Genomic DNA, 17,932 nt, shown 5'->3' with positions numbered 1-17,932 from the left:
CCACGGCCCCACCACTGTGGGGCAAGGTCATGTCCTTCCCTGCTCCCATCTGTGGGGCGAGGTGAAGCCCCCTTCAACCCTCTGCAGGGCTGTGTTCATTGCTTGGCCAGATGGTGGCTGCCTGTTGGCCCCCAGCGCTGGATTGGCCCCACCATCCAGCCTGTGGTTAGACCAGGTACTGCCTATCTGGCCCATGGGGGGTGGAAAAAGTTAAGAACCAGTGGTTTAAAATGCATTGTACTCAGTGGAACTGTAGTTATAAAATTATGGCTGAAATTTTGTTTCATAAAGTTATGAAATTTTGGGTGAAATATTCCACTCTTCTCGTATAAGTGTACTATGGTATCTTTCAGTGCTGGAAATGCAGTACGTAATTGTAGAAATCATGAAGTTTTTCAGGTATCCTCCATACCAGTTAGGACTAATGGAGGTTCCCCCCATGTTCCCACTCAGCTGCTTGGATAATTAGCTCCCTGGAGATTGGGGGTTACAGATAGGGACAGTTAAAAGGCCTCACCTCCTTATACTTTAGCAGCAGGTTCTATATGCTAGAATGTGGGTATATTTCTATGGTAAAGTTATCCTAGGCTTTTGATCCAGATTGTGTGGCTTAGGTATTTAGCTCTAACTCCAACTCATCAAGGGGTTGTATCTATGACCAATATTCTTTCTTTGGTAGCAGTTCCTGTGCCTTTTTTTTGGAAAAAACTTCCCTTCAAACTCTTCTCTGCATTCTATAATCCCTGCTTCATTTGATGCCACTGAACGTGACTGCTTTTCTCTGCTGTCTGTTCTTCTTACAGTATCAGGGCTATAGGGAAGAGCACTGTCTGGTAGTCATAGATGAGCATGAAGATACAGAGAACAGATCTTGCCAGGAAAAGATTTGTTTTGCAAGGCTGAAAAACTGTCTACATTAGAGTAGAAGGTGATGAAGTATTAACAGGAGATGGGAAGGGAAAGAAAAAGTGATGGGCAGAAGGTAATATTTGGAAGTTTCATCTTCTTTATTTTCTTATTCTGGAAGAGTACAAGGGGTACCTTTTACTCTCTTCTTCTTCTACCCCAAAAAGCCCTGTCTAGTGTTTGCAAAATAACAGCACATCAATATTGTTTATTTATTAGGTTACATGCTCTAACAGTATGGTACTTCCCAGTACAATCCTGAAGCAGAGTACAGCGTTGAGGGAAGATGCTGTCTCTGGGACTTCACACAGCAGTGCTTCCTGCATGACCCTCGGGTTTCCATGAAGTTCTCCTATTCTAGTACTGATTTGGCTCAACTCTGGGACCTTATAAGTTGAGCAGAATGCCTTGGAGGAAGCCTAACTTGTTTTATCTAGTGGGAGTTGTGAGAAGGGTTAAATTAGTAGAGTTAGTATGTTGGAGGGGACCTGCTTATGCCTGGCTGACTTTCTTAAGAGGTTATAGGAAATTCTTGCTGGTTAGTTCTCTATGCAGCCATTTGCAACCTGTGTTAGAGGTGCTCAGCCTCTGGCCGAGGGTGCCATGTTATCCGGTCCGTTGGGGCCCCCCATGGCTCAAGAAACTTGATGGCAGAAGAACACTGCTCTCTTGCTGCCAAATCTCCAGACCCATGAGGAGCCCTGGGCCCTGAATGCTGGATCCAGTGCCTGATCTCAGTGTGCAGGGCCAGGCGGGTAAAGCACCAGGTCCCAGGGCCCAATCCTGGTGTTGGGAGCTGGGAGGGGGCAGTGCTGGGCCCCTAGGGCCCAATCCTTGTATGTGGGGGGTGGGAAGGAATGGTACCAGGCCCCAGGGCATGTGGGAGGTGGCAGGGGTGGTGGTTGGATTCACAAGACCCAATCCCAGCACTCAGAGGGTAGTGCCAGGCCACCAGGACACAATTCTGGCACACTGAGGGATGTGGGGAGTGAGCTAGTATCAGGCCCCAGGGCCTGATCTAACCCTCAGGCTGGCCCTGCACTACTGAGGGTCCCAAGCTCTAGTGTTTAAGTGCTGGAAAGTCATTCCAATTCCCTCCTGTTCCATCCTCTCTAGTCTTTGTCACATGTGAACCATGAATTGAAAATGTAAAGGGTTCCAAAAAGGGTGTTGTTGTCATTAATTATATTGTTGGTGCCATCTACTTTCAGGACTGTGGCTGTATTTGAGTGTTTAATTCCTGTGTTCTACATGTTCGGGGCCTTTGGGATTCTTCATCTGTTATTAAAGTAGGAACTTAGTAAAGAGATGGGATGTTTATTTACTAGAAGTGCTAGTTGTTTAATATCTTGAAGCTTAATACATGGTGTGGGCTTACTCTTTTGTTAAAGGAAATGTAAATCTCCCTTGAATGGCACTCTGTTCTCTAAGTGGATAATGCTCTGAGGCATGGGAGCCGGAGTTACTGTTTGTAGTATGTCCTCGGTTGCCCCTTCGTGGGTAGCTGCAGGATAAGCAGGCTGTTGGTATTAGATCTGCAGCCCCTAGGAGCTTTGGGACTGAAACTGTCTGAGCTGTTTCCAGGGGTCATGGCATGCTTAAGGTGCGTGTCTGGCCCTCACTTACAAGACTGCATGTTTGGGTCTGGAAATAACTTTGTATAACCAGATATGTAACTATTATATCTCCTTGCACTGGGCCAAGGAGCAGCATAGCATTTGGGGTCTTCTTTATTGTTTCCACTACTGTTTCTGAAGGAAAAATTTTTAAGGCCCCCCACATGTTTGAAGGACTCCAGAGGAAGGAAACAGAAGTAGAGCATTGATACCTCTGACCTAGTGCACGCCCCAAAGTCATCTAGCCTACAGGGCCAGATGAAAAGTGTAGGGCCAGTCCATAGGCTGGATCAGACCTAGCTCCACATGGTGCTTACTAAACCTGGAACATGTGGCATTCATGACTGATCTGAGACCCACAGGCAACACTGCAGGCCGGATCATAAGGCTCCACAGGTCAGCCTGGCTAGATAAAGCTTTGGCTGGGATAATCTAGTTGGAGATGGTCCTGCTTAGAGCAGGGGGTTGGACTAGATGATCTCCTGAGGTCCCTTCCCACCCTGACTTCCAATGGTTCTGTGATCTTTGATACCCCTGCACTAGATTAATAGGAGTGGAGAGGAGGGGGATAGAAATGTCAGTGTAACCAGAGCAGGTTTTAGCTTTGATCTGATTTCTTTTGCAGCCTTTCAGAGATTGATGTACCAGCCTTCACACTGACTTCTACATTTTGTTTTTTCATTTATTATTTAGATGGAGTTGTGCAGTGAGAGTTGTTCTAATTGAAAATCCCTTCCTAAATCGCCAGTGCTCTATGGATGTAAATGGATGGAGTGCTGGCTGTTCCTTTAGTAAGAGGCAGACTAGCCAGTGATGTAGCTACAGTTATTGATTTATTTTATTTTTTTGTCTTCATAATTTATGTTGAACCTTTTACAGGCAGAATAGGAGGCACAGTCCTTCCCCAAAGAGCTTACATTAAATATTGAGAAGTATATAAGGAAGGTGGCAGGAAAATTAGTTGTGTATCCTCTTGTATGACAATAAGACCTTGGGAAGAAAAACCTGCAGCATCCTTACAGGCTCAGCAGTGCTACACTGGCTAGCACTACGGACGAAAGGGACTTGGGGGCTCATGATTGACCACAAGATGAACATGAGCCTGCAATGTGATACTGTGGCTAGTAAAGCAAGCAAAACGCTTACTTGCATCCATAGATGCTTCTCGGGTAAATCCCAGGATGTCATCCTCCCATTGTACTTTACCTTGGTGAGGCTGCAGCTGGAGTACTGCGTCCAACTTTGGGCTCCACAGTTCAAATAGGATGTGAAGCAGCTTGAAAGAGTGCAAAGGAGAGCCACGCGCATGACCAGAGGTCAAGAAAGCAGACCTTATGAAGAGAAGTTGAGAGTCATGGGACTCTTCAGCCTGCAAAAGCACAGGCTCAGGGGTGATCTGGTGGCCACCTATAAGTTTATCAGGGGTGCTTACCAGGATCTGGGGGAACGTCTGTTCACCAGAGCACCCCAAGGGATGTCAAGGTAGAACGGTCACAAACTCCCCTAAGACTGTTTCAGGCTGGATATAAGGAAGAACTTCTTTACTGTCCGACCCCCAAGGTTTGGAATAGACTGCCGCTGGAGGTAGTTCAAGCACCTACTCAGAACGCCTTCAAAAGATATCTGGATGTTTTTCTTTCTGGGATCCTATGATTTCTGCTGACTTCCTGCCCCTGGGGCAGGGGGCTGGACTCGATGATCTTCTAAGATCCCTTCCAGCCCTAATGTCTATGAAAGACTTTTACTTCTCTTCTGTTTTGTTATGGATAGGAGCATTAAGTTTTAGAAGTCTTGCTTAAGAACGTTATTGGGAGGAGCTATCAGTCAATTATGCTTCCTTAAAAGTTGGATATCGGTATCGGCCCCAAAAATCTCTATTAGTGCACCCCTAATATTATATAAAACTAGCAAATTGCCTGTCAAGAATGACGGGGGGAGGAGGAGGGGCAGGCAGGGATGGAGCCCTGCATCCGCCTTCCCCCTGCCACTCTGTGTGCAGCTGCGCTCCCTCCCCACTGCGTGGGTGAAGCGTCCGGCCCGTGCTCCACCACCCCTGCCCTGCTCTGTCTGCCTGCCTGCCCTCCCCACTCTCCTCCCTCCCTGCCTGCTGGCTCCCTGTCCCTGCTGGCTGTTATGGGCAGTGTCAGGGCTGGGTGGGTGGGAGGGAGGAAGCACTGCCACCCTGATTCACCCCTTAGCCCTCAGAGGGGGGGGTACCCCTGCTTCTCAGGGGAGGAGGCAGAGGTGGGTGGTGGGGAGGGAGCTGCTGCTGCTGCCTCGGGCAGGGAGGCATGGGGAAGCCCTGCTGGTCAGGCAGTCTAAGCCAGAGAGAAAGGAGATCCTGGCTGCCTGGCTCCTAGCAGAACAGCAGAGCTGGGGCAAGCAACTTAGAGCTTGGGAGTAGGGCAGGCCTGAGAACAGGGGCAGGTGAGCCTGTAGCCTAGAGGCAGGCCTAGGAATATGGGTGAGCCTGGGGCGGAGGGGCATAAAGAGAGGGCAGGATGTCAGCAGGGCCCAGAGAGGGGTCAAAGACTGAGTTGGGGTTGGTAGCCCTGTGGGCGGGTGTGTCAGCAGGGCCAGAGAGTCCAGAGATCTGGAGCAGCAAGAGGGACAAGTGTCAGCAGGGCCAAGGGATCCCAAAGATTTCAACTGGCCTAGGATTGGGGCCAGAGTCTAAGGTTGTGGGGGGAGGGCAAAATACATCCCACAAGCCAAATCCAGCCCACCAAATGATTGGATCCAGCCTGCGGGGGGCACCCACCAATTGATTGGATCAGGCTCTTGGCTGCCCCCATGGTGCTCCACTTGAGGTAGCTAGTGCTGTACTCCTATTTGCACGCACTGGCCCCAGTCTCAACCAGCGGGATTGCTTCCAGAGCAGCTGCAGTTACTCGGGTGCTGCTCAGCTCCTGTCGCCTATAGCGGTGGCTCCTCTTCCTGCTCCTGTTGTGCCACTGGGTGGGAAGGAAGTTTCAGCTGGGCCAGCTCCATCCCCAGAGTGCAGGGCTCCAGCTACCGGTTGCCGTCTCTCTACTCCGTCTGCCAGCCCACAGCAGCTTTTCAAAACTGCTGATGTGGCCATTGGGCCCAAATAATTGTTCACCCCTGGTCTAAGACGACCAAAGCTAAAGGACTACAGCCGTAGACCAAGGGGGCCAAGGAGGCCATAAACCAGGAGGGACGAGGACTGGGTTGGGAGCTCTTTTCCCAGGAAGGGCATGTATGTCATCTGTGAGGCACGGGAACGGGTATTGGGGAGGATGGAGCCCACATAACTGGTCCATAAGGTAGTGACTGTGGACACCTGTGGTCATGAGGAGGAGACCAGGTTTGGGAATCCCTGGGGCAGTTTCCCTTGTATCAAGGTATAACTGGCAAGTAAAGTGGAGATTGCCCAAGGAGAGTCACAGGATGGCAAGGGCTGAATGGCCACTCCTAGGACCAGCACTTGCTCACACCTAGCTATAGTTATATACTTTCAACAGTCAGTGCTTTCCCACAGTGTGCTTGACTTACTCACAGTGCAGTTGCTGAGTGGAACTCCATGGAGCTGCTGAAAAGTGCGTTGATATGCACATGCTGTGGTGGATCAGTAGTGGTAGCTGCTGCCTGCCACCAGAACTTCCAGCAATACTACCACAGAAGTTCCAGTTGCAGAGGCAAGTCCATTCGGACAGGGCCCTAGCCAGACTCCAGCTGTGATTTCTCTGACTCCCTGCTCTGTGATTGTTCTATGCGCTGTAATCCAATTAATTTCCGTTTGCAGGTGAACAGGACAGCAAGCAGCAGCTAGGGGCAGAGTGATGTAAAACAAGATAATAGGTACATGATTACAGCAGAATGGGGTTATTCCTTGGTGAAAAAGTAGAATGCCAGATACTTCACCAGAGTTCAGTCTGCCCTGACTGAGATGTAAGAGGTAGTGTTCATACCTCTTCACACTGTATTTTTTTAGACTGCAAAAGCTTGAATTGATTATACTTGGTTTTTATTTCAACTTCAAACAGTTTCATTTTTACATGAAAGATGAGATTGTGGAGCACAATTTAGTGCTGAAGGGTGAATTTCACAGGACAGACATTTGGAATAATGCAGCTGCAGATACTGTGAGCCTGTGTTATCAGAGGAGTTTTTGTCTTGGTTCTCTTAGGGTTGTGCAATCTTGAAAACTCTTGGAGAAGAGTGATCCATCCCCAAGGCAGATTAGGGGCTTAAATCGTATGATAATTTGGAGTTGGCATCCTAGGTACGGGGTACTGAACTATTTAGCACATCTGATTCTGTGTGTAAGTCCCTAGTATGTGGGATTGCTATTGGAAGGAGCAGAGAAGGCTCCCATCTACGTTCTCTGGAGTGGTCTTAAAATATATTTCTTACGGACCTAGTCTGCATTGATTAAGTTTGTGCCACTGTCTTCCTGCCCTTAGAGCAGCTACAGATCTTCAGTTTATCTCTGCATTGTCTATTTCTGCCCTCTGCTGGAATGTCTGGATTATAACAAATTATAGAGACATGGCTTCTATGTGTAGAAAAAGTAACTGGCAAATAAATAATGAATTTAGGATTCAATCAGTCCTATTCTGGAAGTTTGGGGCTGGAGGTAGCATCCTGCTATGGATTGTCATGAGGCAATGTGTGCAATACAAGAACACAAGTACAATTGGAGTACTGCGTGCAATTCTGGGCGCCGCAATTCAAGAGGGATGCGGATAACCTGGAGAGGGTGCAGAGAAGGGCCACTCATATGGTTAAGGGCCTGCAGACCAAGCCCTACAAGGAGAGACTAGAGAAACTGGACCTTTTCAGCCTCCGCAAGAGAAGGTTGAAAGGCGACCTTGTGGCTGCCTATAAGTTCATCACGGGGGCACAGAAGGGAATTGGTGAGTATTTATTCACCAAGGCGCCCCCGGGGGTTACAAGAAATAATGGCCACAAGCTAGCAGAGAGCAGATTTAGACTGGACATTAGGAAGAACTTCTTCACAGTTCGAGTGGCCAAGGTCTGGAACGGGCTCCCAAGGGAGGTGGTGCTCTCCCCTTTCCTGCCTATGCAGGGGGTCGGACTCGATGATCTATTGAGGTCCTTCCGACCCTAACATCTATGAATCTATGCTTCTAAAGGATATACAGTGTGACATATTCCTTTATCTTATCTGTCCCAGATGACTGACAAAGGACCATAGGTATTGAAGTTTATTTCTACCTTTTTTTTGGATGTCAGTCTGGTGTACTTGCCTGTTTAACACTCCTGATCATCTGTGCCCATTAACAGAAGCTCAGACACTTCCCTGAAACCAGCAGTTGTCTATTCTGGAAAATCGAGATCCAAAATCCATGCTACTGTATCCCCCTGAGACGGGAATACTTGAGTCCAGTGAGACCTTTGAAAGGATAGCTTTACAACAAAGCTGTGGAGATGCAGAGCCGTGTGGTTGTTAGTGCCATGACTGAATTTTAAGGCTTGATCACTTCTTCAGGGACAGGCAGGGTCTTCTGGTTGTGGGGCAGGGCTAGATGGGCCTTGCTGCTGGATCCTGCTGCCAGCTTCCCTTGGGTCCTACTGCTCCTGGCTCCTGTCATCTTTGACAGGCAGCCAGGAGCAAATAAATATTTAATTTTCTAATTTTTCTAGGGGCCCCGTGGGCTGGATATAATGGCCTGGCAGGCCAAATCTGGCCCCTGGGCCGTATTTTGCCCACTCCTGTTCCAAGGGCTGGGTCTATGGGGTGGGATTGCTTCTGATTTTCCCCTAGGGGCCATGTTTTTTATCATTGCGTATCATTAGGAAGGATTTGACTATATGATGACACAATTATTTTGAGGTGAGCAAAAAGAAAGCTAACAGCTCTAGCTCTCATCTCTTAAACCTGTAGAGTTTCTGTATGTCTGCCTGGTGGCTTAATTCTTCCTCCTTCCCCACCCTGCCACCACCATTTTAGCATTCAGGATCTGGCAATTTGGCTTTGTCCTCCTGTGTTCGTTCTGAAAAGACATGGACCAATCTGGATTATTACTGCCCATTACCTCTCTTTGTCCCCTTCACCTCCTTTTGTATTTAGAGTGTTTCTTAAGTCACTGATTGTTTCTCCCCTTCTCCCTCCTCTTTCTGTCTCACAGACTTTGAAGCGACTCATGGCAGATGAGGTAAGGATGGTTGCTTTCTTTTGCGTATACCTTTTTCCGCCTGCTGTAACTTTCTTGCACCTGGCTGTTTCCCAATAGCTTATCCAGTGTCCCGTGCATGCTGTGCCCCTAGACTCTGTTCTGTTCCTTACTAAGCAGCCCTAATTCTTGCTGGTGCAAGCCTGCTGCATGCATGTTGTTTCTTATGGGAGGCACCTGTAAGATTCTCTACCTTTGCTTTCCAAATATAGAATGTCATAGTCCCAGCTCTGTCCTCCCAAGCATTGGTATAGTTAATAGTAAAAGCATAACTAGCAAGTCTTGCACCCTGGGCAAAACCGTTTGGAGAGCAGGGGGCAGGAAGGGGTATCAATCTTACTTGCTGGGGGTGTGGTCTACCCACCTTTGATTGTTGCTGGTATTACAGAAGCGGTGCTGGACTGCTGTTGCCCAGCACAGATTCCCCAGGGGGCTGCCATTCTGGTGTGGTGCCCTCCCTAAGTCAGTGCCTGGGGCCGATGCTCCACTTGCATACCCCTTGTTGATTAATAGTCTTAGTGCTGTCATGTTTCTGGTGGATGGTGCTGCAAAACTGCTTCTGGGTTTCAGGATTTTGCTGATTCAGACTTCCCTGGGATGATGTTGAATTCGGGTGGCATCAGTAGTTGTGCCAGAAGATGTCAGTTTTTCCTCTGTTAGTGACAGTGCATGAATATCTAGAAAAGAGAGTAACCACTAACCTGGGCTGCAGGTTGTCAGTTACATGTGGTATTGGCAGATTTTGTCTGTATTTTAATCTTCACTCTTCAGTGTCCCTATTAATTGGCACTTGGTATGTTCCTGAAGCATGGGTTCAGGCCCCTTGGTATAAAGACTACCTCCTAAACAAGCTCTGTTTTCTCTCTGTTGCCAACAGTGCAAGTCTGAGAGTCTAGCTGGATTTTGAGATGGTATGCAGAGTTGCAGATGATCCATACATCTGGGTGGTGGGCAATGTATCCTGTTGAATTTGTTTTTTGTTTAATTTCACTCAGCTGGAACGATTGACCAGTATGAGGATAAAGAAGGAGAAGGAAAGGCCCAATGCATCTCATAGGAATTCGTCTGCCTCCTATATGGATGTTCAAAGCACAGGCCAGACGCTGCAGGAAATCCCTGATGAGGACGTGCTGGTACTCTTTGAGCAGATGCTGGTAAGTCAGTCAGCCATACATCCACCTTCTGTTCCTGCATGCCTTGCTCTCTAGACCAGGGGTTGGCACATTTTTTGGTAGTGGGAGTGAAGGGGGCAAAATGACCCAGCTCAGGTTGGAGATGGGTGGCTATTAGGACCCAGCTGCTGCTCCCCTTTCTCCCTACTGCCCAGCTACACTGTTTCACAGCAGCCCCCTCCCCATTCCCTGCTCTGCTAGAGTCCCAAGCAACAGACAAGCGGCTTAGGGGGAGCCTCCCAACTATGAATGCCACTGAAGCCATAGCTCTGCAGGCTAAATCTGGCCCTGACCCCTGCACTAAATGATATCTTCCCTTTTTTCTCAGGTCAGGAATTGGAGACAGTGGTGCCTTCCACTTTTCTAAAATGCCTAATTATGTGAGGCCTTCGTTACAAAACAACATCCTACAACTTCTGTTTTGCTTTCATATACCTCCATGCAGAAGGGAGTCTGTTTGATCCCTTGGACTGTAGTTTCTCATAGATCCAAAAGACTGAATTATAATATTCCTCTTGTGGACATCCCTCCATCCAGCTTCTAAGTCCCAGCCCTTTTTCTCCAGTGGCTCTAATTCTGGGGTTTGTGAGTGATGTTAGGATGGGATTAAGAAGCAAAGAGGAAAATAAGCTCTCTTTAATATGTTGTAGCCAATTGCTCGATTGCATCCCCATCTCTGGTTCCTTTGCTGTTGGGTTTTAGACTCCTCAGCTGTTTAATAGCCCTCTGATTTTGGTGTTATTGGCAAACATTAAATCAAGAACATTTTCCACAAAAGAAACCTAGCAGATGTGAAACAGAGGCAGGGACTTAAGAGGGACTGACTTCTTTTTAGTAGGATAGAACCCTCGTGGGAACCATAAGAGTCTTGGACTGAGTAAGAACTAGCAAGTGGTTTAACTGCTTGACAGTTGCATCATTATTGGGACAGAAGACCACAGTCTGAGAATTCTTGAGGTTGGTCAGTTAGCTCTTGATTAAGGAGACTAAGAGGTAACTTTCTCTGGCTTTCCTCAGGGCATTTTCTATTTCCTTTAAGGAAGTGTGTAGTGGGGATTGCTTTTGTCCTTTTCTTAGCTCAGGTGTTTCCCTCTGATGAAGATTATGTATGATGATTATATAAAGAGTAAGTACTCTTCTCTCCCTCCTGAGATTCTGCCATGCTCACTAAAACAGGTTTCAGGTCTTGCTGTGACAGGGTTGGAAGCTTGCCACAGACTGAGCAGATTGTATGCCATGTAGCAAATGATGTTTCTACTTGAGGGATTTTGTTTCAAGGATTAGGGCATCTGAATAAATATTTTTTTTTACTTGGCTTTTTTTGTTCAATAGGTGGATATGAATCTGAATGAAGAAAAACAGCAACCTCTGAGGGAAAAGGACATAATAATCAAGAGGGAGATGGTGTCCCAGTATCTGCACACGTCCAAAGCTGTGAGTATTCTTGCTCTGAGTACAGAAAACAGTAAAGGAAGGGCACAGTGAAGTACAGGAAGAAGTACAAAAACATCCCTTGTAGGAGAAGTTTTTAAGTGGAATCTGGTATAACCCCCACAAGCATCTTGAACAAATGTGAAGGAGATGTACAGGAAAGGAAATGGCTCAGACCCTAACTGTTGTTAGATAGTGATATACAGCCTCTATGGCACTTAACTTGGAAAGTAAAATTGAACAAAAGTAAGTTTTCCAGTAAATTATCAGTGAAGTATGTACACCAGGAAGAAAGTAGCTCAAAATTGTTATTAATTTATATCTGTTGTTAGTTTGTCGCATCATTTTGGTTAATTTTCATAGTTTCTAAAGATAGTAGAGTGAACCAAGATATGGTAGGACCCAGATCATTCATATCCAGGTGGTTTGCAACCCAGTTGATACAGCAACCTGTTGCAAATTAAGGACAAACCTTTCAGCTATTTTCCTGTGGCAGTTACTTCAGAGTGCCCTTTCTTCACTCAGAGCACTACAATAGTATCATGCAGCTGGTCAGAGAAGCACCACCCTTTTAGAAGCAGCTGAAGTGAACAGCTGAGTACTTCCGTGATTTGCTGTGGCTCTGAGTACCCACAGCAGTTTTCAAATCCTCATCTTTACAAGAGAATTAGGAACCCTATGAATTATCCAGGTTCTACTGTATTCTGTGACTAAGTGTTAACAACCTGTTCTAACCATTTTTGTGAAATAATTATTTTTAAAAAATTCTGAAAACTTCTCTCATTTTTTAAAGTTATTTACTTTTTAAAAACACTCTGAAGAGCATCATGGTTGGTTTTTTGTGTGTCTTATTGATTCATGTTTATAAAGCTTTTGCCAAGAAAAAACTATGAGAATAGACAGAGGAATCATTGAAACAGACTATATGCAAAGTGGTGTCAAATTCTCCAAAAAAGGGGGAAAATATCAGTAGCCTTCTGTTATTGTACGTATTGGGTTTGGTTAAATATCTAGGCTGTTTTGTTCAACAGGTGGAGATAAATTAAGGTTTCTTGTTTTAAAGGAAAATAATCAGTTACTTTATTTTTATTTATTTTTGTTTCAATCAACTTTATAAAAAAAAAAATCCTCTTTTTTTTCCTGCAAAAAGCACTTTGTTTATGGAAAAAAGAACATTTTTACTAAAAAATTTCAAACAAAATTTTGATTGTCTCTCCTACATTTGCATGCCATAAGTAATCTGAGTATTTCCCCAAAAATGCTTCAAGTCAACATTGCCCCTCTATGGACAGCCTGTCATCAGTTATAAATGGTCTTTCATCATAAGCTGTTCTAAAAGAACTCTGGCCAAATGGAATAAGTAATGTATGTGATGAATCAGCCAAACTGTTTCTAAAACAGGGCTTGGTATGTATGCTTAACTTCAAAGTCCTTTTGAAGTCTGTTTTGTCAAGTCCTCTGTAAGTGGATTATACTCTAACGTCACATTTGAGATTTGAGGAGATCTATTGTGTAAGATTTTTAGACAAGGCTGTGAAGATTTTTCCAGACTTACATCCAAATAATTTTTGAATGTATGGACGTGTGACCAGGTCCTTGTGGAATTTTGTTTCTCAAATGTCTGGTGGGGATCTACACATCTATTAAAAGAAACCAACTAACTTCTTCAAACTTGCTAAGAGCCTCCAAGTCAACTGCTCATAAGAGCAGCATATCCTGCTGATGATACTGAATAACCTGAGCTCAGTCTTTAGTTTCCTTTTCCAGTAGTGCTTTCGTCTGGCTCTAGCCAGGCCGACCTGCCAGAACTCGGTATTTTCTCCTTCCACTCAATAGGGGACAGGCAACCACAGTTTTTTCATATCATGCACACTCCAAGTAGATATGTATCACAGCTCTTGCTGCAAGCACCTGCTCTAAAACTGAATATGGGTGAGAGAGTTTCAGAAATTCTTAAAATGATACAGCAGGAGTCAAATTCTTCTTGCTTGCAATTGTGCTGTACCCCCTGGGAGGAAGAGGGGAATGGGTTAAAAATTTCATACAGGAGCCCATGATTTAATCTTTTTATAGAATCTCAATTTTTTGTTTCTTGAGATGTTTCTTTGGTCCTGGTGGGTCCAGCAAGCTAAAGAGTAGGCAGTGGCCCATTCTCTCTCTCTCCCTTCAGAAACAGTCAGATTGCCTTCACCAGTCAGTTAGCATCTTGATTGGAAACTCAGAGTGAGGGATAAAAATGTGAGGAGACAGAGGCTCAGAAGAATAGCAGATGCTCTGAACTTGTCTGTCTGAAATGCAGGAAAAAGAACAAATTATTTGCCATGTTATACTCTTACCTCCCAGGCACATTGGCAATGCCAGTAAATAAAGGAGTCCTGAAGCATGTAAAAAAGACCAGTTATAGACTCCAGCCTCTATTTTCAGCAAAGTGATTGGGGATCAGGGCATGGATGTCCCTCAGAGAGAACAGGAGTGCTTTGTTTTCATGTATGGCTATTTAATGATCTTTGTAGCACAAAAGTCCAGACTGACAGGAGTAGTTAGATAGTCCTAAGGACAGAAATTTGAATCCACAATGGTGTCCAAGGCCTACACATTTCACATTAAATGACTTCTTGGTGGATCTGGCCCCAGGATCCTAAAAAGCTGAACCATCTGGCCAGGAGAGTTTACTCTTTGGCATCTCTTAGCCAGCTATCAAGGCCTGGTCACTAAATGTGAGTGCCTGACTTCAGCCAGGCTGCCACGGTTCCCCGGCAAGCTCTCGCAAGAATCAAAAGGTACATCGGGGATAGGTAATAGCTAGAATTTCCCTTCAGGAGCCTCTGATACAGGATCCCATTCCCTGACTAGATGCTGCTATCAGCATCATCTCTGATACAGTCCTCTGACATTCCTTAAGGCAGCAAGGGCCAACCTTTTTGGCACATGTGCCTCAACTTACATCCTGTGCCCTCTCTAGTGCTATTCCAATCCTCTTCCCCTGTCTGATCTTCTCTGCTCCCTGCTTATCTGTTGCTGTGTTCCCTGATCCCTCCTTGATCTGCTGTGCGCCATGCAAAGAGACTGCCCATGCCGCTCATGGCACTTGTGCTGCAGGTTGGCCACTCCTTTTTTAAAACATCTAAATAACCATTGAAAACCTTCCCTTTAAAAGGGCAGACCTATTTAGCTTATATATGGATGAGTTGTTATATACATTAAACCTATGGCTTGTGATCCAGATCTAGTCTGTAGAGCCATTTGAAGTGGTACACAGAGCTGGCTGGGCTTCTGCGCTTTGGAAGCATTTCTGTGTGGAGGGACAGTGGCTGCATGAGGTTGGAAGTGGCCCACACTCGGAAGTAAGCTCTGTTAAAGCAGCTCCCCACTGCAAAATGGTGCTGACCCGTGCCCTAAAGGACTCTTGAAGAACTATACACATGACTGGGAGAAACCATTTGGATACTAGAGTCAGTTCTTTCCCTTATTACTGGAGACCTGCATGTTGACCTCCTTATAGGAAGTCCCACTTCTGCAAGACAGCCCCATCCTCTTCCATGACTGCCCACCCTGCATCTTCTTCCCAACAGCAGGTTTAACATTCAGATTGAAAGGCCATTTTTCTCACTATATTTCTGGTTAGCTTCTATCCCATGTTTTAAGGCACAAGCTGGGATTACTTCAAACAGTACAGGAGCTTGTAGGTGCCATTATAAAATTGAGTGTGTGGTAAAGAAAAAGGGGCAAAGACTAAAACTATATGGAGTAGCCTTTAGTAATAAGCTGCAAGGGAAAATGCTGGATTTCTTACTTCATTTAGGAGCCTGTCACAGCTTGCTGTATGGTCAACTGTAGCAATTAAAGGCAAATCATGCCCCAGCTCCCTTCACAGTCCCCAGAGCTAACATTACTGTTAACACTACTGTTAGGGTGCTGAGGGAATCGGCAGAGGTCATTGCGAGACCCCTGGCACAGCTTTATGAGCACTCATGGTACTCTGGCAAGGTGCCAGAGGACTGGAAAAGGCCAGTGTGGTCCCCATTTTCAAAAAAGGGAGAAAGGAGGACCCAGGAAACTATAGGCCTGTTAGTCTTATCTCGGTCCTGGGAAAGGTCTTTGAGAAAATTATCCAGGAGCACATCTGCAAGGGACCAGCAGGGGAGATTATGCTTAGGGGCAATCAACATGGGTTCATTAGAGGCAGGTCCTATCAGACCAACCTGGTTGCCTTCTACGACCAGGTCACAAAATCCTTGGACGCAGGTGTCACGGTGGACGTAGTCTTTCTGGACTTTAGGAAGGCCTTCAACACTGTCTCTCATGCCATTCTCATTAAAAAATTAGGTGACTCTGGTATCGATGCCTACACAGTCAGATGGGTCACAAATTGGCTGGAGGGCCACACCCAGAGAGTGGTGGTGGACAAGTCATTTTCGACTTGGAGGTATGTGGGCAGTGGGGTTTCCCAGGGCTTGGTCCTTGGACCCTCACTGTTCAACATCTTCATCAGGGACTTGGACGAGGGGGTGAAAAGCACCTTGTTCAAATTCGCAGATGACACTAAGATATGGGGATAAGTGGGCACGGTAGAAGAGAGGGACAGGCTACAACTAGATCTGGACAGGTTACAGGGGTGGGCAGATGAGAACAGGATGAGTTTCAATACTGACAAGTGCAAGGTACTGTACCTAGGAAGGAAGAACCAGCATCATACCTACAGGCTGGGAAACTCCCTTCTCATCAGCATGGAGACAGAAAAGGATCTTGGAGTCTCTATTGATTCCAAGATGAACATGGGCCGCCAATGTGAGAATGCGGTCAGGGAGGCTAACCACACCTTGTCATGCATCCACAGATGCATCACAAGCAGGTCCAAGGAGGTGATCCTCCCCTTCTATACGACATTGGTCAGGCCACAGATGGAGTACTGTGTCCAGTTCTGGGTGCCTCACTTCAGGAAGGATGTGGACAACATGGAGAGGGTCCAGAGGAGGGCCACTCGCATGATCAGGGGGCAGCAGGGCAGGCCCTACAAGGAGAGGCTACGGGACCTTCAGCCTCCACAAGAGAAGGCTGAGAGGGGATCTGCTGGCTGTCTATAAACTTGCCAAGGGGTCTTTCCTGCCCATGGCAGGGGGGTGGACTTGATGATCTGCTCAGGTCCCTTCCAACCCTACCAACTATGAAACTGTGAAACAAATGGTGTACCTTTTCTACTGTGGATTAGACCCCCAATAGTCACCTTCCATTCTTCTCCCATGAAAGGAATGTGAACCCTCAAAAGTCCAATTTGAACCTTGCTTATAGGCATAACTTATTAATATAATCATAGCCATCTGCAGAATCTCTTCAAATGAGATATTTCACAAAACACCTTTATAGCAAGACAAGTCTTTGTATCACTGTCCTGCATCCCCACTTTCAATTATCCCCCTAAAACTTAACCAAACATTTTCAGTTCCTCTGCTTGTATTTTCAAGCTTCTTTCCCAGTGGCACTGTTTTGCAAATCTTGCAACTCTTCCCAGTGACCTTGCCTCAGGCATTCTGTGGCAGGGTTTTCTATAATGATCCACACCCTAAGCTCCTTCACCTGTGAGTCCTGCCCTGCTGAGATCATCTTCACAGTAACCTGTCTCCAGAATCAACCCATCTTTTCTTGGGGTAAGCCTGCCCTGAGTTGGCTCCTTCCTCTCTTTTTTCTGGGTCCTCCATATAATCCTGCTTAATAGGATTCCCCAGTGTTCTCTGTACCAGATCTCATCACTCCTTTCTGTTCCTCTTTTTCAAAATTACAACTCAGCTCTTTGTAATGGTTAGGTGACAACTATCAGATCCTAATATACAGCAACTAACCAGTCATGGATGAATTGGATTTCTTAAAGAATTCTTCCTCCTGTGACAGCCCATAATAGTGTCCCTGATGAGAAAGTGTTTCTGTTCCTGTTGTGGAATGTATCATCTTAGACCTGAAAGGCACAGACAGAAATGACAATTTTTGCCCAATCTGGCCATAGAAAGTAGTATATAGCCATGACCAAACAAGTGCACAGTTGCAAACAGCTTAAAAAATGGCCAGTTGGGTGCAAATCTGAACCCTCATTGCACGAGGGGTCAGGTGAAGACGTTTTAAAACAAAGTATTTTCTGTAACTTCTGTCTGCACTGTAAGTGACTAAACCATTTCACATACTGAGCTTCTAGTACTAAATGAAATCAGATGCTGAAGATTATTCTGTTTTATTTTATTTATATTACTTAAATGCACTAACTCTTTAAAGGGAAGACCTTGTCCTTAAGTCTGATTCCTTATCTGTGTGTGTCTTCACTCTACCTTCAGGTGGTCTCCTTATTCTGAGGTATACTTATCAGTTGTATTACTATAGGGCCTAAGACCTCTAGTCAGAAACCACGGCCCTGTTGAGTACCGTATCATTCCAGTTATAATTCAGCCTTTTTCCCATTTAAAAGGAACACTTGGAACAACTGGAACAATAAAGTACTATTTTACAAAGCACATGACCCTCTGTTGAAATCCTAAAGCCCACATGGCCCTTAACTGCTGCACAAAGTCATCTGCTTTGTCCTGTGTATTGGGGAAGGGCCACAATAGCTGTGTGAACCCAGATCACCATGACCCCACAGTTCCTATGGAACTGCTTGGTC

The 17,932-nt window shown here is 45.9% G+C and overlaps 1 protein-coding gene across 2 annotated transcripts in view; it reads left to right on the top strand.

Annotated features, from left to right (window-relative positions):
* The first annotated feature begins 8,639 nt into the window (after window positions 1-8,639).
* Window positions 8,640-17,932, top strand: part of DIAPH1 (diaphanous related formin 1) — a 101,658-nt gene continuing 92,365 nt past the window's right edge. For both annotated transcript variants that reach the window (XM_014526713.2, XM_025193934.1), the window contains exons 1-3: window positions 8,640-8,665; window positions 9,679-9,837; window positions 11,188-11,289. In XM_014526713.2, the coding sequence (XP_014382199.1) occupies window positions 8,654-8,665; window positions 9,679-9,837; window positions 11,188-11,289 (273 nt within the window). In that variant the 5' untranslated portion in view covers window positions 8,640-8,653. The remainder of the gene's footprint in view (window positions 8,666-9,678; window positions 9,838-11,187; window positions 11,290-17,932) is intronic.

The sequence above is a fragment of the Alligator sinensis genome, unplaced genomic scaffold, assembly GCF_000455745.1.
Source record: "Alligator sinensis unplaced genomic scaffold, ASM45574v1 scaffold1191_1, whole genome shotgun sequence".
In the NCBI taxonomy this organism is placed as follows: domain Eukaryota; kingdom Metazoa; phylum Chordata; order Crocodylia; family Alligatoridae; genus Alligator; species Alligator sinensis.
The sequence above is the reverse complement of the archived record's forward strand: the minus strand, read 5'-3'. Positions and strand labels throughout refer to the sequence as shown.